At 38.1% G+C, this 27,451-nt stretch overlaps 1 protein-coding gene across 1 annotated transcript; it reads right to left on the minus strand.

The window, feature by feature from the left end:
• Positions 1-477: 477 nt before the first annotated feature.
• lck.S (LCK proto-oncogene, Src family tyrosine kinase S homeolog) lies at positions 478-26,862 on the minus strand. Its single transcript, XM_018248585.2, has 13 exons — positions 26,536-26,862; positions 11,888-11,985; positions 8,355-8,430; positions 6,721-6,811; positions 5,981-6,079; positions 5,674-5,777; positions 5,296-5,445; positions 4,656-4,808; positions 4,304-4,483; positions 3,649-3,725; positions 3,207-3,360; positions 2,065-2,196; positions 478-916 (listed from the first exon to the last, which is right to left on the minus strand). Exons 2-13 carry the CDS (start codon positions 11,978-11,980, stop codon positions 714-716), a joined length of 1,512 nt encoding a protein of 503 aa, XP_018104074.1. The 5' UTR covers positions 11,981-11,985; positions 26,536-26,862; the 3' UTR covers positions 478-713.
• Positions 26,863-27,451: the final 589 nt, after the last annotated feature.

The raw sequence follows: 27,451 nt of genomic DNA on the forward strand, positions 1-27,451 counted from the left end.
CAGCTTATGGGTGTTTAGTTCTTTCATTTAATATATTGTTTGTTATTTTATTTTATAAAATGATTCCTACAGTCACCTGCTGTTTTCAAAGGGCACAGTAGGAAAAAAATTTCTTTGGTCTGCCAAAATTATAGCTTTAAAGGACCAGTAACATCAAATATTTTTTGAAAAAAAACACCATTGAAAAAAAAAAAACCACCAAGACAAATTAAACTTTAAAATCGCAAAGTCTTTATTAAGAAATAACTTACAGAAACTCCGCTTGTGCTCCTCTTCATTAAAGGTGATCGGGTGATTCATTGTGTGGCACTCGATTTCTCCTCCCTGTCTTCCTTATAGGAGATAGCCAGGGAGGAGAAATCGAGCACTGCACGCTGGTTCGTCGACCTGTCACCTTTTCTGAAGAGGAGCGGAAGCGGACTTTCGGTAATATATTTCTTAATAAAGACTCCGAGATTTTAAAGTTTAATTTGTCTTGGTGTTTTTTTAATTAGTACACTAATGATTTTTTTTTTTTTTTAAAAAAATTGATGTTACTGGTCCTTTCAGTACCAAATCCAAATTTGGATTAAGGTTCCATCTTATCAAACAGTACCAGCTCAGAACTACTTCTTTGGTTGCTTCCTACTGAGGGCTAATAAGAGCTGGGGTTTATATGACCCTTAAAGGTGGTATCCATTTGTTTTCAGACATGCATTTTCAGAATAACCTTCCTATGGCTGAGACTGATATGGGCCCTCTGTAGCTGTGAAGAAATCTTCAAGCAAGGATCGAAGAAATTCAAATGTGGGTCTTTCCTCAGGCTCTTCCTTCCAACAGAGAAGCATCAGCTCATACAATTCCATAGGACAGTTGTCTGGCTGAGGCATACGATACCCTCTTTCCAGATTTTCTATGACCTCTGGATTAGTCATGCCTGGCACAAGAAAGAAAAATGAATGGGTCATACTAATTTTGACTTAAAAAAAGCAATACATTTTGCATTTCTCACAAAACAATGATAACACTGTGTCTTAAATATACTCCATTAAATGTTTGATTACTTTAAAATTAACTTAGGGTATAATGTAGACATTGACATTCTGAGACAAGATGCAATTGGTCTTTGGTTTGTATTTATTTATATTGTCTTTCTAATCTTATTCTCTTCAGCCTCATATTTGAAATGCTTTGTGGGGCATCCTCAGTAAAACGACACCATAATCACTAGGGTTCATCTCACTGTTAATAAAGCGTATGCACAAATGGACCTCAAACCTTCATGAACGAGCTGTTCATCCAGTTACTTTCATCACCTTAATTTCACCAGAAATAATTTTGAGTACCATTGTAACATCAAACTAAGTAGCTGGGTCAGTTTTGTAACACCTACATTTCCTAAATACTGTATTTATAACTGCAAATGTTATACAGGTCTGGGATCTGTTATCCAAAAACCTGTTATCTAAAAAGCATCGAATTACGGGAAGGTTTGCCCCCCTATTTATCAATAAAATTTCTAGTGCAGGAAAAAAATTGCAAATCAGGATAATTTTGGGACATCTGTCACTGACTTCTACATGAACTTGGCAGGTCTGATTTGGAATAATTTTTCATTCAGACTTTTAACACAATCGGGGTTTAATAAATCACGAAAAACATTTTTTCCCCACCATGAAAACTTTTGTTATTTTTAACTTTAATAAATAACCCCCGGAATGTATGGAGGTCAAAATTACAGAAAGATCTGTTATCTGGAAAACCCCAGGTCCTGAGGATTCTGGATAACGGTCCCATACCCGTAAGTGATCACATTGAATTAAAGTGTACTTTTTTTGTTGTTTGAAATCCCCTGTAAAAACTTCAATTCACCTACGTCCTTCCTATATGGCTTAATAGCAATAATGGGGGGAAAGTATCAAGAAATTTTACTTATGGAAGAATTAAAGGCACAAACGCTCTCTATGTTTTCTCTCTCTTTAAATACTTTTACACCCAAATTTACTTCCTATATTATACAAAAGTAAATTGCTCTTCCAAATTTGTACCCTACCATCAAAATTTGTGGCTTTCTACTTTACTCACCTGGGTACGGAATTCTTCCATAAGTGACAATTTCAGTCAGCAGTACACCAAATGACCACACGTCTGATTTGATTGTAAAAGTCCCGTAATTTATCGCTTCAGGGGCTGTCCATTTAATAGGGAATTTCGCTCCTGTGAAGAAAGATTCTTCTTTGAAATCTCACTTGTAGTCTTTGGGGCCTTAAATTTGCAAACCCATAATTGGTTTAAAATACATTATCAACATGAAAGTATAATTATTCTCTTCCTCTTCACATTCCTGGGGGTATGTCAAGTAAAAAGTGGGTAACTGCCAGTGGTGTAAGTATAGAGGAAGCAGGCCTCACAGTCGCGGGGGGCACAGACCGCAGTGTCTACTTCCTCTATAGCCTTCAAATCCCCCTCCTCGTCACTCATTGTCTTCTTCTTCTTTAAAGGAACAGTTCAGTGTACAAATAAAAATTGGGTAAATAGATAGGCTGTGCAAAATAAAAAACATTCTAATATAGTTGTTTAGCCAAAAATGTAATGTATAAAGGCTGGAGTGGCCGAATGTCTAATCTAATAGCCAAAACCCAACTTCTTGCTTTTTAGCTCTCTAACTCAGTAAGTCAGCAACTTGAAGGGGGGCCACATGGGACATTACTGTTCAGTGAGTTTGCAATTGATCCTTTTCAGCTCAGATTCAAAAGAAAACATTTATGGCCCATGTGGCCCCCCTCAAGTCACTGATTGGTTACTGACTGGTAACCAATCAGTGGAAACTAAGTGAGCTGCAAAGCAGGGAGTCCTGTTACACATCCAGTCAGTCCAGCCTTTATTTGTCTAACTATATTAGAAACATTTTTTTATTTTGCACATATCTATTTACCCAGTTTTTATTTTTACCCTGAACAATTCTTTTAATTAGCTCACGCCTGGGGAAGGGGGGGGGGGGGTTGCTGGATTAACCTTGATAAATGTTACACAACAAAACGTTGGGGTAATTCTCATTTTCAGGCAAGGGTATCCGCTTCCTTGTAGAGTTTTTTCATTTTGGTTACGACTTAGTGGTATCTACTTTAATGCTATTATTGATTTAATTTTTTTTTCTTTATATAACTGTATTGTATGTAAAACTTTAGTAGAGATGAAGAGGGTGTATATTTATATCCCTATTGTACCTTCTCTAGCTGTGTACTCATTGTCCACTATTACTCGAGCCAGTCCAAAATCAGCTATCTTGCAGCACAGAGACTCAGACACAAGAATATTTGCAGCTCGCAGATCTCGGTGGATATAATTTTTGCGTTCTAGAAAAGCCATTCCTTCTGCAACCTGGGAATTATGATAAGAGAAAATGATGCAGTAAAATAGTACTAGTAGTTACAAAAAAGATTAAGGCTGCCCGATGTTGTGCTTGTTCTATTTAAATGTTATTATTTTTATTATTTTTTTCTGCCTAGTTCACAAAGCCAATTTCCCGGGGGGGGGGGGGGGGGGGCAGGTGAGAATTAAACTAACAACCAAGCAGCATGGGGTGAGTGTAGGGGGCCACTGATAGCTTAGTAGTATTGGGCCCTGTTAATTCTGATGGTGACCTTGAGCGCTGCCCTGTGTACTTACCTGAGCTGACATATCTATCAGTTTATAGATGGTTAATTTGAGACCTTCTGGGGTTTTTAAGTAATCCACAAGGCAGCCTAAAGGATTAACAGACATAGTAAATTTAAGAAATTACACCAATGAACATTTGCTGAATACATTTTGCTCTGTTTTTGCTACATTGTTGATGTCATTTCTCTTTTATTACCTTTGTTTATTGTTTTACAGTTGTGGAAGTTTGTATAAACTACAGATATACAACTTTTTCCTTTCTTTTCTGTGTTCTTGCATTGTCTCTTTGCTGTGTCTGATTTTGCTTCTCTGCTAACTGTTGGTGCATGTTTTAGAGCAGGCTTGTCTGGCAGGTATTAAGCCTATTTTTACCTTCTCTTTCTATGGGGATTGTTTATCAAAGAGTGAAGGTAGAGATCACCACAGTCCGCTAGAGTGAAATTCTGCCATACTTCATTTATTTCTAAGGCATTTTGAAAGGCATATTTATCAAAGGGTGAAGTTTCACTTTCACCCATTGATAAATACTCTTTTAAAAATCCCATCGAAATGAATGGAGAGTGGCGGAATTTCACTGTGGTGAGCTATAACTTCACCCTTTGATAAATATACCCCTATGTCTACTTTTATCTGTCTACACATATGTGGTCACACGCACACTTACCTTTCTCCATGTACTCTGTCACAATATATATGGGCTCCTGAGTTACAACAGCATTTAAACGAACCAATCGTGGGTGCTGTAACTGTTTCATTAAATTGGCCTCAGCCAAGAAGGCTTCTGGTGACATTGATCCAGTTTTCAGGCTCTTTATTGCAACTTTTGTGTGTCCATTATAGAAGCCTGCATCAGGAAAAGGGAGAATAATGAATAATAATAAAAAACCAAGATGTTATAGAAAAGGACTTCAACAATTTAAATTGTTTGTCAAAAATAAGACCATGTTCATGTCCATGTTCTTACACAGCATGCAGTGATCCAATCTATCATTATCTTCCTGTAACAAACTACTCACCCATCCACACCTCACCAAACTGCCCAGCCCCAAGCTTCTTGACCAATTGCAGTTTGTTGCGGGGTATTTCCCATTCATCTGCCCACCATGGTTTTTGAGGAACTTGAGTCTGGCATGGCTCTTTTAAAAGGGTGCAGAGCCCATCTGAGGAACCTAGAAAGGATCCAACAACACATTTGTCTGGTATTACTAGAAAGTGGTATTTCAGAATTTCAACACATCAGAAAACAGATTTATGGTGGCCCTGCTTTATGGGAAAATCATGGATAGAATCTATAACTCTTCATATTTGGTTTTCTTTATGTAAGATATGACTCTAGGGTAGGTAATTTTGGCTTTACAGCAATGACTTGAAGAAGGGCAACCCTTTATCCAGTGACACTTATGAACACACTGGTTTATGCAACATCTCTTCATACTTAACATGTGCTCATATGAAATTTTACCTCATGGCAACAACATGTGAAAAACAGAAAAACCCAGTTTTGTGGTGTAACTGGACCCAAAGGGAAACCTCTCAGTATATCATTTTTTAATGAATGAATGGTATTTTCTATTCCTGTATTCCTCTTTCATGTCCAGCCATCTTACACCAGAATAATTAAACCCCTTTTCATTCTTCTTTGTCTGGATTTCTTACGTCTATAATTCTGCACCAGTTCTTGTAGCGTTTGGAACGTTTTTTTGGGAGATATGTAAAATCCACCACTGTCCATATTTCGAATCTTGTAATGTTTTACCACCTCGCCCTGATTTTGATCCAGATCTCTCACAGAAAGAGAATAGGAGCCTGAAAAGACAGGAATGGGGAAGAGAAGAGCTTAGTTTGGATATGATTGAAAGACAGAAATACCTGCACATTATACTATCCTATTTGCATCTACATTTTCACTTTAGAATTTTTTTCATAAAGTTTTGTGTGCAAGATGAGAAGAAATTATGGTTATGTGTGAGTGAGAAAAAAGAATGAGAGAGTCTGTTGGTTTATTGCATTTTCTTTTCTGTTTCTACTTTTTACCTTTGTTAGTCTCACTCTCTCTCACTAGGAAGGATCCCTGTTGATTTCCAGGAGCCAGAAGCTGACGTTCTGCATCTTTTCTACCCAGGTCTTTAAAAAACCACCTTCATGAAAGCACAATGCATGTGTTTACCTTTAAAATTGATGTAAGCATGCATGATGTAAAGAACAAGTATGGACTGCCATTTTGCTTCCTTAACTCCAATCGTAGTGACCAACATGTTATTAAAAACTGGAGAATTCCTGCTTTGCTTTACCAAGCAATAATATTTGAATGAAGCACTTGTATTTGTGCCTTGATACTTACAGTTCAGATTCAATGCCATTTACAGATGCCACAAAGTTATATGGTATGAATCCAACTTGTCCTGTTCGGAGAGACGTCGCCTTCCACCATTCTCCTTTCCTGCAGAGGAATGAATATGTGTTATGCCATTTGCGACAGACACTTCTTGTTTATATTGAAGTTGGAATAAGGAGATCCTGGATCAAATGTAACCAAAAAATTTATATTAATATAATAAGGAATATTAACATTTAAGACATGGTGATTAGGTAAAATAGGGGTAAAGGCCTTGTAATGCAATCTATTCCATAGTAAAATATATGCAGTTTGGAAAAGTGTTCAGGTATTTTGACTTAAATAGTGAATTATGGTAGCATTGTTTTTTGCATGTAGAAATGCCCTTTGCATTTAATAATTTATTTCTTGGGTATCTACAACCAACTTTAATTGCAAGCTCTACTATATAGAAACTTCCTTCCTCTTGTGCCTCTTAGCACTTAGGCTGTGGCAACACAGGCTGAAGGGTTCAGCAGCTAAATCCGATCAGCCTGAATCTACTTTTATCCAGTCCCTAGTTATCAAACCCATTTAGAGAGAATAGGTTAATAGTTTTTACTATTTTAGGAAAAGTGTATGTTGTTAAAAGGAAATAGGCAATAGGAGGTAAAATGTCTATGTTCTGCACAATCAAGAAAGAATTGGTAAAAAAAATGGCCATGAGTGATATTTTGTCATTCTAAATACAGTTAAGCTGTACTTACTGCTCCAGAATGTGCATCTTTTCTCCAGCCTCAAATCCAAGATCTTCAGCATGCATAGGCTCATAATTATACAGGGCCACCACCTGGTTATCTGCAGGGAAACCAACTGATTATTTACATGTCTTCAAATAAGCAAACCAAAAATAGGTACCAGGGCCAGCCTATGTGGCCCAAAGCACGGGAAAGACAAAGTGACAGAATGGAGATCATACTTTTCTTTAAAAGGTTAGTGTGAGGTTGTGGTGTGATTGGCACAAACTGGTTACATAACAACAGCCACACGGATTGCATCATTGTTCTTCATCCTGATCATGCTGTTATCGAGAATCAAGACCTTTCCTTGCCTCAGGCTGTCCTTGGTAATTTTCCAAGTTAAATTTCCATCATTGTTTTAATTGGGACATATAGCTCTTTTAGTGTAAAGACCACGCCATTGCCATGTCTGAGTGCTCTCGGTAAGTGTGTGTGGGAGGGGTGAAGGAAAGGACGTCTGCTGGGTGTGCTATTTTTGCTCTATATCTTTCATGTATTTCAGATATTGACTCGTCCTGTCCTTGAATCCTGATATCTGCCTACTAAGGCATATAGAAAGGGGCACATTTACTAAGGGTCGAATATCGAGGGTTAATAAACCCTCGAATTTAAATCCTGAACGTTTCGAACGATTTTAAGCGATAGATCGAAGGATTATTCTTCGATCAAAAAAAGCTTAGAAAAGTGATGGGGAAGGTCCCCATAGGCTAACATTGTACCTCAATAGGTTTAAACTGCCAAAGTATGTAGTCAAAGTTTTTTTTAAAGAGACAGTACTTCGACTATCGAATAGTCTAACGATTTTTAGTTTGAATCGTTTGAATCTAAGTCACAGGTCGTAGTAGCCTATTCGATGGTCGAAGTGCCCAAAATAATACTTCGAAGTTCAACGTTTTTTTCATTCGAATCCTTCACTCGAGCTTAGTAAATGTGCCCCTAAGTGTATATATTTATGCCCAGTTAAGGGCATGGGCACACTGAGCTGTAGGCTCTGATGCTCTCAGTCTGTGTATTTTTGCAGCTTTAAAGTAGTGGATCCGCACCATTGGATTGAATTAGATCTGCCTGCATGCACACACCTACAGTGGAGCAGAATCGAAGGTCATGCGAAAGTAGGCATTTTTGGGGTGTCCTCTTCTCCGCTGCTTGTGCAGCCATAGGTAGATCTAATTCAATTCAATGGAGCAGGGACATGGAGCTGATCCAGTTCTCCCAGCTTTCAAAAATATGTGGGCTGAGAGCATCAGAGTTGACAGCTCTGTGTGCCTATGCCCTGATAGACTCCCAAACAGTATTCCAGATTAATACAGACAAAGAGAACACTTTAGTGCCACAGGCTGTGGTATAGAAAAAACACAATAATGATAAAATAGTGTAGTCATTTTCTCAGTTATAAACCCCCTTGTGCACAGTGTCCCAAAACTTATTCCATTCTAATTTTGTATACTCTTGACACTTTGGATAGTTTGACAAACAATTAGTGCTTAATTCCTTTATTTTAGTGGCTGTTTAGAAAGACTTTGATGTACTGAATATATAAGTCAATACCCTTGTACCTTATTTGTAAATACACGAAGAAGGGTAAAACCTTTCACACTTACCATGCAGTGGAGAACTGGGTGGATTTTGGCCTATATATGAAACCAAAGGGTCCTGTACATCAAAGCATGAGATAAGCTGAAAGAAACAAAAGTTACAAGTCTAAATTGTTCTAAGATTATGGATGCTCTGAATTAAACATATTTGTATTCAGATGAATATGGAATCCATAAAAAGCTTAGTACCAAATCTGAAAGCTAATTTGAATATTAAAATTTGGAAAATATAAAAAAAAAACTGCATCCATTAAAACCAGAAAATTGGATGCGGTTCAGAATCTGAATCTGAATCATACACAAAGTGCCCCTACCTAAACCATATATAAAAACTCAAATTCATGGTCAAAAGTGCAGGTAGACTATTAAAAGACAAGATATACTATAGGGTCATGTTCCTTGTGCCCACATTATCAGATCCTGGAATGATTAGTCCACCATAAAAAAGTTTTGAAGGGACGGTTCACCTTCAACTTTTTGCCTAATAATTCACTCTGAAGTCATGGTTGTCATGCTAAGAAAAGCAATATTCTAAAATTCTAAACCGCTGATGAGTGTCCCCACCCCAGTTGCTATCTCTGTCTGCCTAACTCCCCGAATGTGCAATTACATAAAAAATAGAGCCAGACAGCAGGGACTAATGTGCAATCCCCCCCTAAGGACAAGGACATCTAGCAGCAACAGGGTTCTGACAAGATGGTCCTATTGCTGAATAACAGTATGCTACCAGGCCTGGGGGTGTGTTTTTTTTACTGAAGGGAATATCTAAGGGTCAGGGCACACAGGCAGATTCAGGAAGATTAGTCGCCCGACGACAAATCTCCTCTTCTTTGCGCCGAGTGCCGTCCTGCCGGCGATTTACATTTTAGCCGGCGGGAAGGCAGCGGAGGCTTTCTAGCAGCAGAAATCTCCCCTTGGTCAGCAGCAATAATGTAATTTTCAAACATACGGATCCAAGCAGTAAACGGTATGGTAGGCTCACCAGAATTTGGAAGAAAAGGTGCAGGCTGCTGCAGAGGTAGAAGAGCCATCCTGTTGCCAATCTGCTTTGGGTAGCCGAGGATGAGTAGAGTATAACAGTGATTTATTAGCAGAGTCAGACAGCCATTGCACAACAGTAAGCTTTTACTTTCAAGCTGTACAGAAAGTCCTGTGTATGCACAGTACAAGTCCTGTGCACAGTGACACCCGCATGCCATTTGTATAAACACCACACTGAACTTGCCCTGAAATTAGACCAAAGACTGATGTCTTGGTATTTCACAGAGAATATTTGTAGCAGACTCTGGCAGAAGAGACAATTGTTGTTAAGTACAACAATTTTCAGGTAACCACCCATAAGATATTCTTCCCAAAAGCTCAAAAAGTCAGGAACTTTTAGAAAAATCATAGTTTGAAGGGTGCAGTCCTTTCGGCGGGCAAATTTAAGAAAAACAGTTGCTAAGAACACTGAAAGTAACATCAAATCTTGTTCATGCCCATTGGGCAATACAGCCTCTCAAAGAGCCCCTCAACCCCATGTAGAGGCATCTTAAGAATGGTCACAGGTAAAGCCTGACACCTTGGCAAATTAAACGTCCCATTTTTATGATTTACAAATCCTGTTTGTACATGTGTACAAATATATGTTTTGTTTGTGTGTTTGTGTGTTTCGGTCAATTTTGCTCTCAGCAAACCAATCCTTCAAACACCTTGCTTTGTACACATGGGTATTATGGTTTGTGTGCACCTGTTAGCCTATTAAAATCTGGCTCCAGATATATAGGGGCCCATTTACTTAGTTTGAGTGAAAGAATAGAAAAAAAAAACTTTGAATTTCGAAAGTTTTTTTGGGCTACTTCGACCTTCGACTACGACTTCGAATCGAACGATTCGAACTAAAAATCGTTCGACCATTCGATAGTCGAAGCACTATCTCTTTAAAAAAAAGTTCAACCCCCTACTTCGCCACCTAAAACCTACCGAAGTGCAATGTTAGCCTAAGGGAAAGGTCCCCATAGGTTTTCTTGTGTTTTTTAGGTTGAAGAAAAATCTTTGATCGATGTATTATAATCCTTCGGATCAAACGATTCGAAGGATTTAATCGTTCGATCGAACTATTTGCGCTAAATCCTTCGACTTCGAAATTCGAAGTCAAAGGATTTACATTCCGCAGTCGAATATCGAGGGTTAATCAACCCTCGATATTCGGCCCTATGTAAATCTGCCCCATAGTGTTATTAGGCACAGGATGCCTTGGATGTAAAGCCTATACAGGCAGGTTGGTGAGTACCCCAGCATTCTTTAGCCTGTGTGTCCGAGTACTATTTGTGATGTAACGCTTTCCATCCACAGTTGGTAAATTAGCCCAACCTTGTACAACATATCAGGGCCGCCATCAGAAATCGCAGGGCCCCATACGACAAAATTTCCTGGGCCCCCTGGGCTGTGCCCACCGCAAGCCCCACCTACAGGTCCGCCCTCCTCGTGCCACAGGTCCGCCCCCACCACACAGTACAAAAACAAAAAAAATATTGGTGGCTAGGGTTTCCACATGTTAATAAAAAATAAAAAGATATTGTTGGTCAGGGCCCCCCATTAAAAACATTTGTGGCCAAGGCACATGAGAAAAAAAAAATTGGTGGCCAAAATTTGTGGCCAGTCCCCCCCAGTATTAGAAAATTGGTGGCCGGGGCCCCTTAAACGTCCATGCCTTTCCGAAGTCAGCAGCTCTCAGAAAGATGGGGGGCCCGGCTAATCAAGTAAGTGTGGCGTTGTGGGGCCCCCCTTACCCTCGGGCCCCCTACAACTCTCCCCCCTGTCCCCCCCTGATGGCTGCCCTGCATCATATAGCTGAGTATATAAATGGGTCACTGAATGGCACTCACTGTTTTTTATTTGGACTCATAGTGCAGTCTCTCAGTATAGCATTCTGGCACTGTATAGTAGTATTACAATTTATTACTATTGTACAAAGGAAAAGTTTTTTTTTACTTTGCATTGAACTTCTGTTCATATAATCCCAAGAAGCACAAAATAGCATGATGGTATATAGCAATCTTTAGTTTACTGTGAATACAGTGCTGTAATATATTGGTGCTTTCTAAATCCATTTTAATAATAATAATAATAATATTTATAAGAGAAGATGCAGAAAGAGGATGGTCATCCTGGTGCCTCACGGCCATGTGGTGCTCTGGGGCCCACACAGGTTTAACAGCCAGAGGACAGCACTGTGTATAATAAATGTATAATTTATTAGAAGGTCTGAAGTTTATAACTACTCATTTTCTTAGATAGATTGTCTCTTTCAGTTATATAATATTGGGAAGCTGTAAAATCTCACAGTTGGCCCAGTTGAGATCTGTATTAATGTGCATGTTGAAGCTGTGCAAATCAGGTTATCGTCACATGGGGCAAATTCATGCATTTCGATGCTCGGTTTTAAGCTCAGGAGGTGGGTGGCAAAATATTTTAAACTGCCCCTCTCTTGACTTGAATGGTAATCACCAGGACCCTGGCATTCTCATGATAAGCTTATTGGCATGCATAGTACTGACCTCAGTCTTCTTCCGAGGAAGATGGCACTGTTCACACACATCAAAATTTTCCAACCAGTCATCTTCATACTCAGAGCTGCATCCACATCCCATGGTTCCTGCAGATGGGAAAATATAAAAACATATGTAGCTTTCTATTGCTGTTTTCTATGCTGTTTTTCATGTGCTTTTTTCTGTGACAACTAAAAATGGTTAATGGGCCACTGAGTATCTGTATTATGTTCTTTATTAAAGCTGTAGCTATACAACTTTTCAGTTGGCCTTCACTTTTTCTTTTTTATTGTTTTTGAATTATTTGCCTTCTTCTTCTTCTAAAACATCTTTCAAATGGGGGTCACTAACCCCAACTGAAAAACAAATGCTCCGTAAAAGCTGCATATTTGGGGGCAAATTTATCAAAATGTGAGATTAGAACTCACCACAGAAAAACTCACCCATGTTCTATTTATTCCTAAGGGATTTTTAAAAGCATATTTATCAAATCAAACACCATTAAATATGGGATTGTAAATATGGGATTCCAATACACGTGATCCTAAAAATCCCATAGGAATAAATAGAACATGGGTGAAATCTGCCCATTATCGTTATTGCTACTTTTATTACTCTTTTATATTCAGGACCTCTCCTATTCATGTTTCAGTCTCTTATGCAAATCAATTCGTGTAATTTGGCCCTAGCAGCCAAATAGCTGAAACTGCAAACTGGCTGCTGAATAACAAGCTAAATGACTCAAAACCCACAAATGATAAAAAATGAAAACCAATTGCAATTTATCTCAGAATATCACTTTCTACGTCATATTAAAGTTCATTTAAAGGTAAACAACCCCTTTAAAGAAAAGGAAGCATTGTATAATACACCATCATTTGTGTTATAATTTTCAAGATGTGTACAATCATATTTTTCCCCTCAATTCATCTTCTCCACTGCAATATCTTCTTTACCTCACTTGTTTGTTCTCTCATGCCCTTCTGCTCTAATATCTATCTTTGCTATTTTTCTTTTCCATTCCCCATTAGTTTTTGTCTTTTTCCCATTTGCCCAAAATGTCTCTCATTATCTCTATTCAAAATCCTTCCTGAGTTGATTTCTCTCTTCAACCCTTTCTTTTCATTTACTGTGCAGACTAGCAATGTAAAAGTTGTTCACCCTAATCTTTTATTCCCATCATTCTTGCTCTCATATTATTCTCATAACCCCCATTCTCGTTTCTTCTCTTGAGTTGTTTTCCATTTCTGTCACTTTCTATATGTGTCTTCTATCCCCCTCTATATATATATCCATATCATTAGGGGTCATTTACAAAAAATGCAGTGTGCAAAGTTTTTTTTTTTGTACACTGTGCAAAAGGGATGTACTATAGGGATGGCTGTTTTGAAGTGAAGAGCCATGCTGCTTTCCCAGTGAATTCAGTGCATGACTCTTGTGGTGAACTGTATAATCCAAACCAGAGTACACAGCGCCGGATTTCACTTTTGGGCTCCCCTAGGCCGCGCGGTCCGACCAGGCGGCCGCGCGGTCCTAGCGCCCGCCTTCCCAGCACGCCGGCGAAAAAACGCCGGCGCAGCTGGTGCAGTTGAACGGCGGCTGGGCGGCATGCCACCCCTATTTCTTTGCCGCCCTAGGCCCGGGCCTATGCGGCCTTGCCGCAAATCCGGGCCTGAGAGTACAGGTTCAGGGAGGAAGTGTATGGAGTGATGAAAGAAGATATACTATATAGAGTAGACCAAACAAATACAGGGCTCTGAAGGACAGGATACGAATGTTATACTTAATTTGCCAATTTACAGGAGAGAAACTTTAGAAGTGAAGTGGTAGACTGTGATTTAGATGCAGGTAACTTTTGGAAGACCAACAAATAATGTGTTGCAGTTGTCTGACCTGGAGAGCATAAGTGTGCAGATCAATGTTTTGTTGGGACATGTATGGGATCTGTTAACTAGAATACTCTGGACCTATTATTCAGAATGCTCGGGACCTGGGGTCTTCTGCATAATGGATCTTTCCGTAATTTGGATCTTCATACCTAAAGTCTACTAGAAAATCCTTTTTAGTATTGATTTATTATCACAGAGAAAAATGAACCATTTTTTAAAATTTGGAGTATTTGGATAAAGTAGAGTCTATGGGAGCAGTGGTAGTTCGCACGCTTCCGGAGGGGGGTCGGTGGGCCAGGCTACATGGTCTCCCCATAGTTACGTTACTTTATGGGAGACATTGATTCCGTAATTCAGAGCTTTCTGGATAATGGATCCCATACCTGTAGAGGGATAGAGGAAGTGATGGATTTTTGAAGTGGCATGTCCTTGTCAGGGATCCAAAGTGGACTGAAAAAGTGAGGAAGAAGTCTAAAGCGAGAAGAAAAAAACTACATTTGGGGAATGGGTGTAGGGGGATGCTGTTGACTGTAATGTAAAATATTGGGGAGGGGTAAGGTTTAGGTGGAAATATGAGCAGTTTGTCATTTTGAGCAGTTGGACATTTTAAATTTCAGGTGGTGATCAGCCATCCAAGACGCTAGGGCAGTGAGGCATTGTATGATTGTAGCCAGAATAGTAGGACTGAGATTAGAGCAGGATACGTGTGTCTTTGTGGTATCATAACGTTTATGAGGTGTTAAGTCACTTGTTCACTAACCTGTGGATATTTTTTTCTCCTAGTATCTGGTGCTAAACTTTGAACCTGTACTTACTTTGGAATTCCAGTAAAAACACGGCATTCTGGATAACAAAGTATAACTGTTTGCACAAGTGCCTAATCAATGTAAAGAAGGTCTACATTTTGGCTGGGTAGAAGCATCTACAGTATTGAATTAAAATTCTTCAGTGACAGAAATATTATAGAGACAATGTAACTACATTAGGAAGCACAATACTATTATAAGCACATACAAAACCAGTTACTTATATCTAGCTTTCTCTTAAGTAATCTTTCCACTATATCGCGCAAAGTTTCAAAATAAGTAAGGGCTACACTGCACAGTCCTGCTATGTAGCATTGCCATGTCAGGGGAATGTTTTCTTTTACTTAGCTCTCTTTTTATAGGTTCCAGTAAAAACACTGAGAGCGGATCTTAATTTGTTCTCACTATAAATTAGTCATATCAAGTGACATCTAAGTAAGATTCTAGAAGAGTTTTAAGATACAAGCGATAATGAGGACCCTGCTCCTTAGAGCTTACAATCTTACAGTAATGTGACTAATGAACGTCGAGCCCGAGTGCAGGCCGTGCGGCAGGGACCCCCCCTACCCTCCTCGGGAAAGGGACGCCCTCCTCTGGACGCAGTTTTCTGTACGCCTTTGCATTGGAGCGAGTGTCCAAAGCCCCAGTAGTTACTCCTCTGCAATCTTATTAAATAGCTAATTGAATCTTAAGCATTGCAAAAATAAAAAATTATCTTACATTTGTAGGCATAACATTTTTGGGTAAGAAATCCATATTATTTTAGACAATTCTACATTCAAAAATCTCTTGCATAAATATCAACTAAATAATACATAGGGGAACATATTAAAATTCAGAATTTAGGGATACTGCTGCAAAATAATTTATTTCATGGCTTTTTTAGAAAAGTGCATTGAAAAAAATAATTATCAAAAAAGTGCAGTTGAATTCTTCGCCCCCCCACTTTATAAGGGCAATCAAGTTGCAAACGTAAAAAAAATATGAATTATCATTTGGAATTGTGTTTTTTTTCCTGCAGTCACATCATTTACAGCATGAGCTAACACATAGATGGCATGAGCATAGTTAAGACTTCTAGTCTCCTCATTAAGGGAATCTGTCGTCATTTTAAACTTTTTTTTTTTTTTGCATTTTTATAAAAAACACACATCCATAAACACAGTCTGGCAAATAAAATGTTAATCCACAAATCCATGCATTAGTTATTTTAGTTTGTATTTTGTCATGGGGGCTTCCATTTCTGCTCATTACACATTCATCCTGTGCTGCTCTAACAGCAGGCACAGCATTACCTGTGTGCTTGGAGGCAGCCACTCTGTAATGAAAAGCCAGGTCGCACTACGACATGAGAATCTAGCTGTACACTCCCCCTCCCCTCTCTGCCCATGCGTGTGATGTTTGGAGGAGAGCGGTCACATGGTTTGCAGGGAAGCAATTACTTTCACTTTCCTACGTTCTGCCTTCTCTACAGCTGCACTAGCAGCCCCTCCTCCCACAGACACTATCAAACCTCCTGCCGTTCTGTAAGTTTGTTCTCTGCATTCCTTTGGAGGGGGGAACTTTCTCTCCTTGCTGCCTTCCTAGTTTGTTTTACTGGTTACTAGATGAGGTAAAGGAGCTGTAAGTTCCCTCTGCTATCCACCTCACACAGACCTTGCTCCTTTCCTGCCTGCAATACTTCTTTTTTCATTAACTACTTACTGCCTCCTTTCTCCTGAGCTATTTTAACCCTTCCTAGACTTCCTCCTAAGTTTTCCTGGTTTTCAAGTGTCCTCCTTATTTTATCATTTTTTTCTATTCCCTGTAATCAGTCCTGAGAGTGTACTCCTGTGTTTCTGCCATTCATTTTTGTGTAAACAAATATAATAAACTATCTATATAAAATATTTTTTCCAGTGCCCAAAATGAATTGTGTGTGTGTGTGTATATATGCATATATTTATTTTTGAAACGTAAGTGGGGGCAGTGATCACAGGACTATCTTATTTCAGTCCTTCTGAAGTGGTGTCAGTGGGAGCTTATCTTGATACCTGCCTATTGTTCAATTGACAGGCTCAGCAGACAAGGCTCTAATTTACATTACAGCAGCTTGTAGGAGGGAGGGGTAATGACATCACTCCAACTTGCAGTGCAGCAGTAAAGTGTGACTGAAGTTTATCAGAGCACAAGTCACATGACCTGAGGGCAGCTGGGAAATGTCAAAATGACTAGCCCCATAGCAAATTTTAAAATTAGATATAAAAAAATCAATTTCTTGTTTTGAAAAACGGATTTCAATGCAGGATTCTGCTGTAGTAGCACTATTAACTGATACATTTTGTAAAAAACATGTTTTTCCATGACAGTATCCCTTTAGCCTCAAGCTATGCCTCTAGTTACACCATAAAGAGTTAGCCATAAAGATTAAATCTTAGTTTGTGTATGTACAACTGCAAGTTGCTCATTGCCAATCTCTTACCTAGGACTTCAGATTTCATTACTAATCTTTTCATACAGTAGAACCCCCATTTTATGTTCTTAGGAGAACAGGAGAAAAGTGTAAAGTCCGGGATATTATAAAATCAGGGAAATTTGTTAAAGCAACTTATTCTTGAAGAACTCAAAAGATACAGTATAAGTATGGGAGTCACTTGTACTTTGAAATGCAAAATTTGGGGTTAAACATTTCAGCATTAATCTAACACTATGGATAGGACCTTAGATAGAACCATGGCAAAGTATGCATTTGTTAGTAAAATCAAAAAACCTCTTAAATCCACTAAAAATAACATGCTTAGCACGGTGAACATTTTTGAACCATGACCATTTTAAGGCCACACCCCCTAAATACCACATCCTTTTTCCAAAATTTGGCAGGTTATGGAAAGTTTAAACACATTTCTGGGAGTATTAGGGTTCAGGTTTTATGTGTTATTACAGTTCTGCTAATGAAGGTGAATTGCCATTTAAGCTGCAAGGCCCAAAAGACTTGTTTATCTTAAGTAGACACAATTGTTTCTTTGCTTTTCTTAAATTGTTACAACTGTATCTAAGTGCACCTGCCATTCTGGGCTCTCTGCCAAAACCTAAGTTTTAGAAACTTTGTATCTTTTTCTGGCTGTTCAGTGCAGGAAATCAAAGAGAAAGTCGGTACATTTCAATAACAATCCAGAACTGAGGGTTGAGCTGTCAAAAATCGGGACTGGTATGGAAATGGGACATTGCGGAGAGCCTCTACCAAGAATGGAAACAATCTCTAGACTAGACATACCAGACAGGAATTTGGAGGGTCACATGCTGTTCTCTCCAGCTCTCTTGCATTTTCCAGACCCTGTTCCTATATAATTGTGACTCCTGTATCATCAGGGATGGATTCTTGCACAGGCTTCTCTAGCTATAGCCTAGGAGCCCAGTGTGGTCAGGGCCCATCTAGCTTTTTTCAGTTATTATTTCCATACAGGTATGGGACCTGCTGAGAGAAGAAGGCAGGCATGGCGTGTTCTGTACATTACCACAATGAATTTTAAATGAAACAACTCAGATGCAGTTGAACTGTAGACTTTCAGCTTTAATTCAGTGGGTTGAACAAAAAGATTGCATAAAAATGCGAGGAACTAAAGCCTTTATTTTAACACAATCACTTTATTTCAGGTGCTCAAAGGTAATTGGACAAATTAAAAAACTGGAAATTAAATGTTCATTTCTAATACTTGGTTGAAAACCCTTTTCTGGCAATGACAGTCTAACGTCTTGAACTCATGGACATCAGCAGATTTTGGGTTTCCTCCTTTTTAATGCTCTGCCAGGCCTTTACTGCAACGGCTTTCATTGCTGTTTGTTTGTGGCCTTTCTGTCCGAAGTTTAGTCTTCAACAAGTGAATCACATTCTCAATTGGGTTCAGATCAGGTGACTGACTTGGCTATTCAAAAATATTCCACTTCTTTGCTTTAATAAACTCCTGGGTTGCTTTCGCTGTAGATTTTGGGTCATTGTCCATCTGTTTTATGAAAAGCCTCCCAATCAATTTCACTGCATTTAACTGGATTTGAGCAGACAGTGTCTCTGAACGCCTCAGAATTTATTTGGCTGCTTCTGTCCTGTGTCACATCATCAATAAACACTAGTGTCCCAGTGCCACTGGCAGCCATGCACGCCCAAGCCATCACACTGCCTCCATCATGTTTTACAGATGATGTGGTATGTGTTGGATCATGAGCTGTTCCACGCCTTCTCCATACTTTTTTCTTGCCATCATTCTGGTAGAGGTTGATCTTGGTTTCATCTGTCCAAAGAATGTTTTTCCAGAACTGTGCTGGCTTTTTTAGATGTTTTTTTTTTTAGCAAAGTCCAATCTAGCCTTTGTATTCTTGATGCTTATGAGTGATTTGCACCTTGCAGTGCACCTCTGTATTTACTTTCATGCAGTCTTCTCTTTATGGTAGACTTGAATATCGATTCACCTACCTCCTGGAGAGTGTTGTTCACTTGTTTGGCTGTTGTGTAGGGGTTTTTCTTCACCATGGAAATGATTCTGCAATCATCCACCACTGTTGTCTTCCGTGGACGTCCAGGTCTTTTTGCGTTGCTGAGTTCACCAGTGCTTTCTTTCTTTCTCAGAATGTACCAAACTGTAGCAATTTCTCGGATGGGTTTTTTCTGTTTTTGCAGCTTAAGGATGGCTTGTTTCACCTGCATGGAGAGCTTCTTTGACCGCATGTTGTCTGTTCACAGCAAAATCTTCCACATACAAGCATCCCCCCCACTTAAATCAACCAGGGCTTTAATCTGCTTCATTGATAGACATAAAAAAGGAATTGCCCACACCTGCCCATGAAATAGCCTTTGAGTCAATTGTCCAATTACTTTTGAACCCCTGGTCCAATTACTTTTGAGCCCCTGAAATTAAGTGATTGTTTAAAAAAAAAAGGGCTTTAGGGCATTTTTATGCAATCTTTTTGTTCAACCCACTGAATTAAAGCTGAAAGTCTGCAGTTCAACTGCATCTGAGTTTATTTATTTAACATTTATTGTGGTAATGTACAGAACCAAAATTAGAAAAACAAGTTGTCTGTCCAATTATTTATGGACCTAACTGTATATTAATTAGATTTTTGTTTTCATTAGATTAGCTGCATTAGATTAGCAAAAGCTAATTATTGATTAACTTATTTCATTCATTGCACTGGGATAGCCTTTACCAATGTTGTCAGTGGATTGTGGATGCTGTCAATCTTTGTTTTTGGTCTCTATTTGAGGTCAAATATTTTTTAAGACCCACCCTTGAAATATGAGACCATTGCTGTTTCAGCAATTCACATATATATATCCATGAATACATAGGGCATACAATGGATATATATAAAATGCCACACTAATTAACCTTCAAGATGGATACCCCCCCCATCTCAAAGTTGTGCAAATCTAGCACTTGGTAGAGTAAAACATGGAGAAAACAGCACTACCCGATTCCTTCCATCTTTGCAGTAAGTGACATTAATGCCATCTGCCTGTTGCTGCTTAGATGGGGTGGATTTCGCTCCAGAAATGTTTATCTGTACAGTTTTGGACCCAAATTCAAATTCAACCTGTCTACATTGTCAGGGGTGCTTCGCCAATGAGGCGAGTTGAGGCTGTTGCCTCGGGCAGCAGCGCCCCACTAGGTACCAGGGGCAGCAAAAATGCTGCTCCTGGTACTTTTAGAGCGAATTTCAGGGGGAGGGGGGCAGCAGCAACTGCTTCTGCCTCAGGCGGCAGAGGGGCCAGAATTGCCCCTGTACATTGTGGTATTTAGATGCTTGAGCTGTATTGGAATATCTTCTATCTGCGTATTTTTCTCAAGGGAGAAGATGCCAAATTATGACATTAGCTTAAGAGCATGCCCAGTTTGAAGGAATTGTGGATATGCTGCATCATAACTTGCTGATGGAATTATTATGCTCTATACTAAACCAGTGCTATAGTTTGATCATATATCACCCATTTAAAAATACAGAATCTTAGGTAAAATTATTGAAACACACCACTGAAAACATGTTATATTAGGGAGGAACATTGGAAGCAAAAATAAAAATAAAAATAAACATTTCTTGTTAAAAACAGACCCATAAATCTAAAGAATTTGCAGCAAAGTGAATATTTGGGATATGAATGAAGATGCTGATGTGTTTAACATGAAATGACCTCCTTCTCTGCAGATAGATGTCCAGGCTCCATAGCTTCCTTATTAATTGGAAAAAAATAATTCCATCCTACACTCTCAAAATGTGTCAAAAAGTCTAAAATTACCCTGCTGCTATATGGCAAAAATAGTTCATGTAACATTATAACATAATTGTTACAAAAGTATGACCTAAAAATGACTAGAAGAAAACCAAAATAAATAAAGTTTTTCCTGGATTCCTAATGTACAAAAGATGGAAAGTTGCAACATGAGCTAAAGAGTAAGAAAATTAAATGTATTGCAAGTTTGACTTCTTGGGTAGGAGATTATATTTAACTTGGCTAGGCACAAAAGGAAATGAAGACCACAAGTTAAATTAACTAAAGAAATAGTGCAAACATTGTTAGGTTATCTTACATTTCATCTTGTAAGCTATAAATGTTGCTATTATCATTTAAAAACTTTTCTAAAATTTTATAGATCTTGAAGGAGTTTCTCTATGATATAGCATTTTTCAGCAATGAGGGGAAAACATAATTTGTAGTTTTTACTCCGTGATTAGAAGGCTTTATTTTATTGAAATGTGAAGGCAAAGAAATAAAATTGCTGCAATGTAGTATTAATGTATTGTGCTTAATTCTTCTTAATTGGGTATTGAGACAGCGCTAAAACTATCTAAATCTAACCATTTAGATCTAAAAATAACAATTCTGATTTAAATTGTAGGATTAAAGTAAGGTAAATAACAAATCAAACAATTGATGTGGCCATTAATTGACAGAAAGCATTTGTAGGAAAATTATGTCTCGGAAATAGTAGTAGTATCGCCCAGGGATATCGTCAGGCAATACATGCAATGATATTATCGTTACCCGGCAAACATTTTCTAAACTATTCAATTGACAAAATGACCGGTTGCCATGGTATGAAAATTGTCTGGTCGATAATTCTGTGTTCACAGACGGTCCATAAATCTGTATGGCCAACTTTAAGGTGGTCATACAGGGGAAGATTAAAGCTTCTGATATCGTTTTTTTCGTCATTTAGACCAATTCAGCAGCTTATCTGCCTGTGTATGGGGGCTTCAGACAGATCTCCCCGATCGATTTCTGAAATTTTTTTAAAAATTGGCCAGATATAGATCAGGGAGGTTTGATTTCTCTATGTGATCAAGGACCACATTGGCTAGTTGATAAGGTCCTCGTCCCATCAATGCACATTTCCTTCGTTATAATACGATCGTTCAGCCCTAGGGCCGATATCGCCCTGCCATTGGTGGGCATATCGTCATATGATCATGGCACAAATCATCCCTGTATAAGAAGTGTCAAATGACTGCAAGACTAAAGCCACAGAACAAAAGAAACAAGCTATATAAATATAAATGCAAAAAATGGGACTTAGTCTCCAACCATGAGCCAATGCGTTGCCTCTGGGAGTTGGGGCCCCCTCTCTGAGTTACTTATTTCATGCCAAAGGGTGAACCAACGCGGCATGGACATCGGGTTGCTCCTATAGATATAAGAGGACTCGGCGGTGATGCAACTGAACATACGGTCTGTAAAAATCTTGTATTTTACTTGGGCAGGATATAGCCAAAGTTCTGGGTTATTCCGTGATACAGCATCTATATTTTTGGCCTAAATGGTCGAACTGGTATTCGTACTACTGTGACTGCTGAGTTGCTAATTTTGTCATTTGACTTTACGCTTGGTTCACGGAAACCCAATTCAAATGAGCGTCCTTTTTACAACATACAGACCATATTGCCAAGAGCATTCACCAAACCTGAGCACTGGGCTCGCATTCTGAGGGAATTGAGACTTGCCCAAATTTCTAACATTACGGGACTTACCATGTTACACATATCCAATATTGCTATCAATTCACTGACTGTGTGAACAACCATTTTGGAAAACATTTGAATTTCACACCAATTGTGACTTTTAGCACTACAAGGCCTTGGAACAATTTGCTTAATATAATATATGCTGTTTTGTACTCTATTGTGCATTACTAATGTGTTTATGATACATACAATACTTTGTAAGCTAATCTATCCTCTATTGGGAAGGGGATCCCTCCTCCCACATGCAGCACTGATTGTTTTTAAGTTGTTTTTCATTTGAACAATATGGTATGGTGGTGAATAAATATTGCCTTTTATTTTATTCATAATTTTGGAGTACGCATTGGCTTATGGTTGGAGACTAAGTGCCATTTTTTGCATATATATTTAAAGTTGGTTTCTATGTGGACACTCCAATCCATCTAGCCAATGGTTCAAATACCTTGCTTCATTTAACTTGGTATTAGTTAAAGGAACAGTAACATCAAAAAATAAAAGTGTTTTAAAGAAATGAAAATATAATGCAGTGTTGCCCTGCACTAATAAAACTGGTGTGTTTGCTTAAGAAAAACTACTATTGTTTATATAAACAAGATGCTGTGTAGCAATGGGGGCAGCCATTCAAAGGAGAAAAGGCTCAGGTTACACAGCAGATAGCAAATAAGCTCTGTCTGTCTAATGGTGTTATCTGTTATCCATTAGTTAACCTGTGCCATATAGCCATTTTTAAATTTCCGCCATTGCTCTACAGCAGCTTTTTTATATGAACTAAAGTAGTGTTTCTGAAGCAAACACATCAGTTTTACCAGTGCAGGGCACCAGTACATGATATTTTCATTACTTTAGAACACTTAAATTTTTTGGTGTTACTGTTCCTTTAAACAAGCTATATATTTTGTTCTGTTCTGTTATTACCATGGTAACACTTCATCAAAGAAATGTTTTTGAAACCCCCTTACCTGAGAGGAGTTTGCATATTGATTGTTCAGAATAAAACATGCCAAGTAAATATCACAATGTAGCATTTTCCAAGGGGGACTTATTTGTTATTCCGGGTTTGAACATTTTGACACTATGGGCGTTATTTATAAAAGTCAAAAAAATTCTCACTATTTTGTTAAAACCACTTTTTTTTGCCGTATTTATCAATAAATGTTCACGAAAAAAATCGAGTGCGGGAAAAAACTCAATAAATTCTTTAAAAAAATCTAAATCGTACGTTTTTTTGGATTTGAAGCCTGAAAGCTCAGACTTTTCAGGATTATTGCCCGAAAACCACAAAATCTTCTAATTATTGTACAAAAGCCAAGATCAGGATATCTTCTAATTGTAAACAGGACATCTGCTATTGACTTTTACATGACTTTGGCAGATTTAGGATGGAGTACTTTTTTATTTGGACTTTTAACACCATCGGGGTTTAATAAATCACAAAGAGTTTTTTTTTCTTTAGAAAAAAATTATGTATTCCCCTTTAAAAGTCAGCCCAGAAAAATCAGACTTTAGTAAATAACCCCCTATGACAATCGCATTAAGAAGTATAGAGATCATTGACTGTTCACAAATGTGAAGGGACTATTTTATTAATTGCAATAACAATGTTTAATTCTTTGAAAAAAAAGATCAAACATAGGATACATAGTAAGAATCCCTGCTGTGTAGCCATGGGCGCAGCCATTCAAGCAAAGGATTCACAATAAATAACAGATAAATTCTGAGGTATCACAATGTAAACTGCAGAGCTTCTCTGTTATCCGCTGCATATCCTGTGCCTTTTCTTGTTTCCAGCTCTGAATAGCTGCCTCCATGGCTACACAACAGCTTGTTTATGTAAACCGTTGTAGAGTTTCAGAAGCAAACAAACCAGTTTTACCAGTGCAGCACAATAATACATTATATTTTTATTTCTTTAAAAGACTTAATTTTTTTGGTGTTACTGTTCTATTAATCCATAGTGGTATTACAGGATGTACACAAAGACACATTCTGGCTGCCCATTTATTGACAAATATCCTGGTACTTTTCTTATTGCTGAAAATCACCTAATTTCATACTTGTTAGGATCTTTTGAACAGTTTCATTATTTCACTTATTCTGAGATGAAAATGTGGCCTTTAGTAATATTGAGCCCATATTTCAGAAAGCAATAATACGGTATTTATTCTAGTGCTGCTTTCATTCTAACATTATTTAAGGAAACCCTCAATTGATTTAAGTACCAATATCATTTTAGGTAATCTCAGAGTTTGTTTATAGACTGGGGGATTATTTAATCTGTCCCTCCTATCTCAGTTTAAATGTTTTAAATCATCTCATTTGCTCCATTAACTCTTCATTGTAAAAAAGTGACTATACTTCCTGCAAGGCCCACATACAGTATATTTTAACAAAGCTATATAAAAATAAGGGAACCAGTGGTGTAACTAGATGTTACTGGGTCCCACAGCAAATTAATTTTAGGGCCACCAACATAACCAGAGGTTGATCTTTTTAGCAATATATGTTAAAAATTGTTCATTATGTAGGGCCTCATGGGACCCCTATGCCTCCTGGGCCCCCTTGCAGCCACAGGGTCTGCTTCCTCTGTAGTTATGCCCCTGAAACCAGTGAATAAGCAATAGGATATACCATCTTCCATCCACTGAAATAGGGAATCCCTCAAATCCCAGCTGACGCACCTTTAATCCTCCACCAGCCTCTGGGTCTGCTTTACTATAGTAAATAATACCAAGTCATACCTACTTAAAATAATTTTTAAACATGATAAAATTTAATTCCAACACTGGCTTCAATGATTTTGTCAGTTACACCGCAAGACTTCAGATAGCTGTTCAATAGGAATGTGCTAGAGACATGGAAGTGCACACATCACACCTCATTTCATTAACCACAGAGACTAATTACTACCATATTAGCACAGATTTGTTCTACAAGAAACAATACACTTCTATCAAAAATACAGCTTTTTTGTCTGAGTTATAATCAGTTGACATATCACTGATTCCTAACAGATCTGCTGGAAATACAAGAATATTACAGCATGCATAGCCTTCACATGTTGGAGGAGACTTCTGTGATTTCTGCCTACGAATCATATGGTCATTTGGAGTGAGAAAATATTTTTTTCAAGTTCAAAATCCTTTTTGTTGTTATTGATTTTAAAGATAATATAACCCAATTTCTTTATTATTTTAAATATTATATGGCAGGTAAGAGGATTTCTGCTTGCTGAACCACCATCATATGCTACTCTAGTTCATCGTATTATGGTATATGGTACAGGCATGGGATCTGTTATCCAGAATATTCTTGACCTAGGGTTTTCTGGATAACAGATCTTTCAGTAATTTCGATCTTCATACCTTAAGTCTTCTAGAAAATCATGTAAAATAAACCCAATAGGCTGGGTTTGCTTCCAATAATGATTAATTATATTATACCTTGGATCAAGTACAAGGTATTGTTTTATTATTACAGAGAAAAAGGTATTCCTTTTTAAACATTTGGATTATTTGAATAAAATGGTATTCTATGGGAGACGGTGTAATTTGGAGCATTCTGGATAATGGGTTTCCAGATAACAGATCCCATACCTGTACACTTATTTATCATGACTTAAATAATATATTAATTAATATAATGGAAGTGCACTGTTTCCCTTGCAGTTTTCTCAGCCTACAAAAAAAGTTAATTTGCAGAGTATATTATATTTTTTAAAGTGCTTGTCTTTCCTTTGGTTCAGCCATTTTATGAGGATACAGGAAGCGCAGGCAAAAGCAGCCACCATCTTATACAACAAATGGGGCACTTATACAGTATAAAGGCAGCACGTTGTCGGAGACTAAGCGATGCTTTAAATTGGTAGAAATAAAGGGCAACAAATTATGATATAAAATCACACAAGATGATTATTTGTAGTCAAGCCAGCAGAATACAGTGTTCTGATGTTTGGATAAAAGCAATGGGTTACCTGTGAGTTGTGAAGAAATCTCTCAAATTAGGTTGTAATCTTCATCTCTTCATTTCATGTCCTATACCTCTGCTTCATTTGTTTTCTTTAGTTGACTACCCTTGTTTCTTTTTCTGTTACTCTTCCTTTTCTTCTCTGTTTCCTTCTCCCTTTCACAATTCCATTCAATGGATGCCCTTTGTTCCACTCTCTTTATTTCTCAATTCCACATCTCATAAGTAACAACTTATTTTTGGTCTCCTTTTGTATTTAGCCCCTGTACTTCTTTGCTTGCCTGCCGCTTACAGTCTGTATTTTAATTTCTTACTAATTGTCACCTTACTTCCTGCCCCTTCATCCTTTCACGCCCGTGGTACAACCACAAAGCAGGCTGATCATTTTGAAGCAGCACTCACATCCGTAGTAACTTGATGGGGTTGACATCATACTTGCATGCCATATTCACCCACTGCAGATCACATGATTCAAATAATACACAATATTGCTAATATTATGGTGTTAGTGGCGCACCCTAGCATTGAATACTGCCGGTGTGTTTAGGATATTAGTGCTTAACTGCTTTACAATACCCCAGAATTTTCCAGTAAAGGCCTTATATATAAAAGCAAAGTCTTGGTGGTAATAAATCTATAATCTTATGAATTTGTTGTTTTTAGTTCCTATGGCAATTTTGAGAGGTTTGGCCTGTAGAGCTACAAAATGCTGGAGCGACCAGCCCTGTGTTCTATTACCCTTGTGCTGAAAACATTTCTTATCCATATCTTTCACTAGGTGTAAGCAAACTTAGCACTTAACATCTACCTTCATTAAAGTGTTGGTCAGGAAACTTATAGACCATAGGCCCACCCTTCAAGCACAAGCATTTTGACTTTATTTAAAGCGTCAGAGATTGTTCCAGCTCTAGGACCATTAGTGA

Source organism: Xenopus laevis, chromosome 2S, assembly GCF_017654675.1.
Source record: "Xenopus laevis strain J_2021 chromosome 2S, Xenopus_laevis_v10.1, whole genome shotgun sequence".
NCBI lineage: Eukaryota > Metazoa > Chordata > Amphibia > Anura > Pipidae > Xenopus > Xenopus laevis.

What these genes read in the sequence shown, in the direction of transcription:
- lck.S (XM_018248585.2), bottom strand. Translation starts at nt 11,980, where the DNA reads ATGGGATGTGGATGCAGCTCTGAGTATGAAGATGACTGGTTGGAAAAT. An exon ending in ACCCAGTTCTCCACTGCATG is followed by an intron (nt 6,812 to 8,354) that starts GTAAGTGTGAAA and finishes GTTTCCCTGCAG; the next exon opens with ATAACCAGGTGGTGGCCCTG. An exon ending in TGGAAGAATTCCGTACCCAG is followed by an intron (nt 917 to 2,064) that starts GTGAGTAAAGTA and finishes TTCTTGTGCCAG; the next exon opens with GCATGACTAATCCAGAGGTC.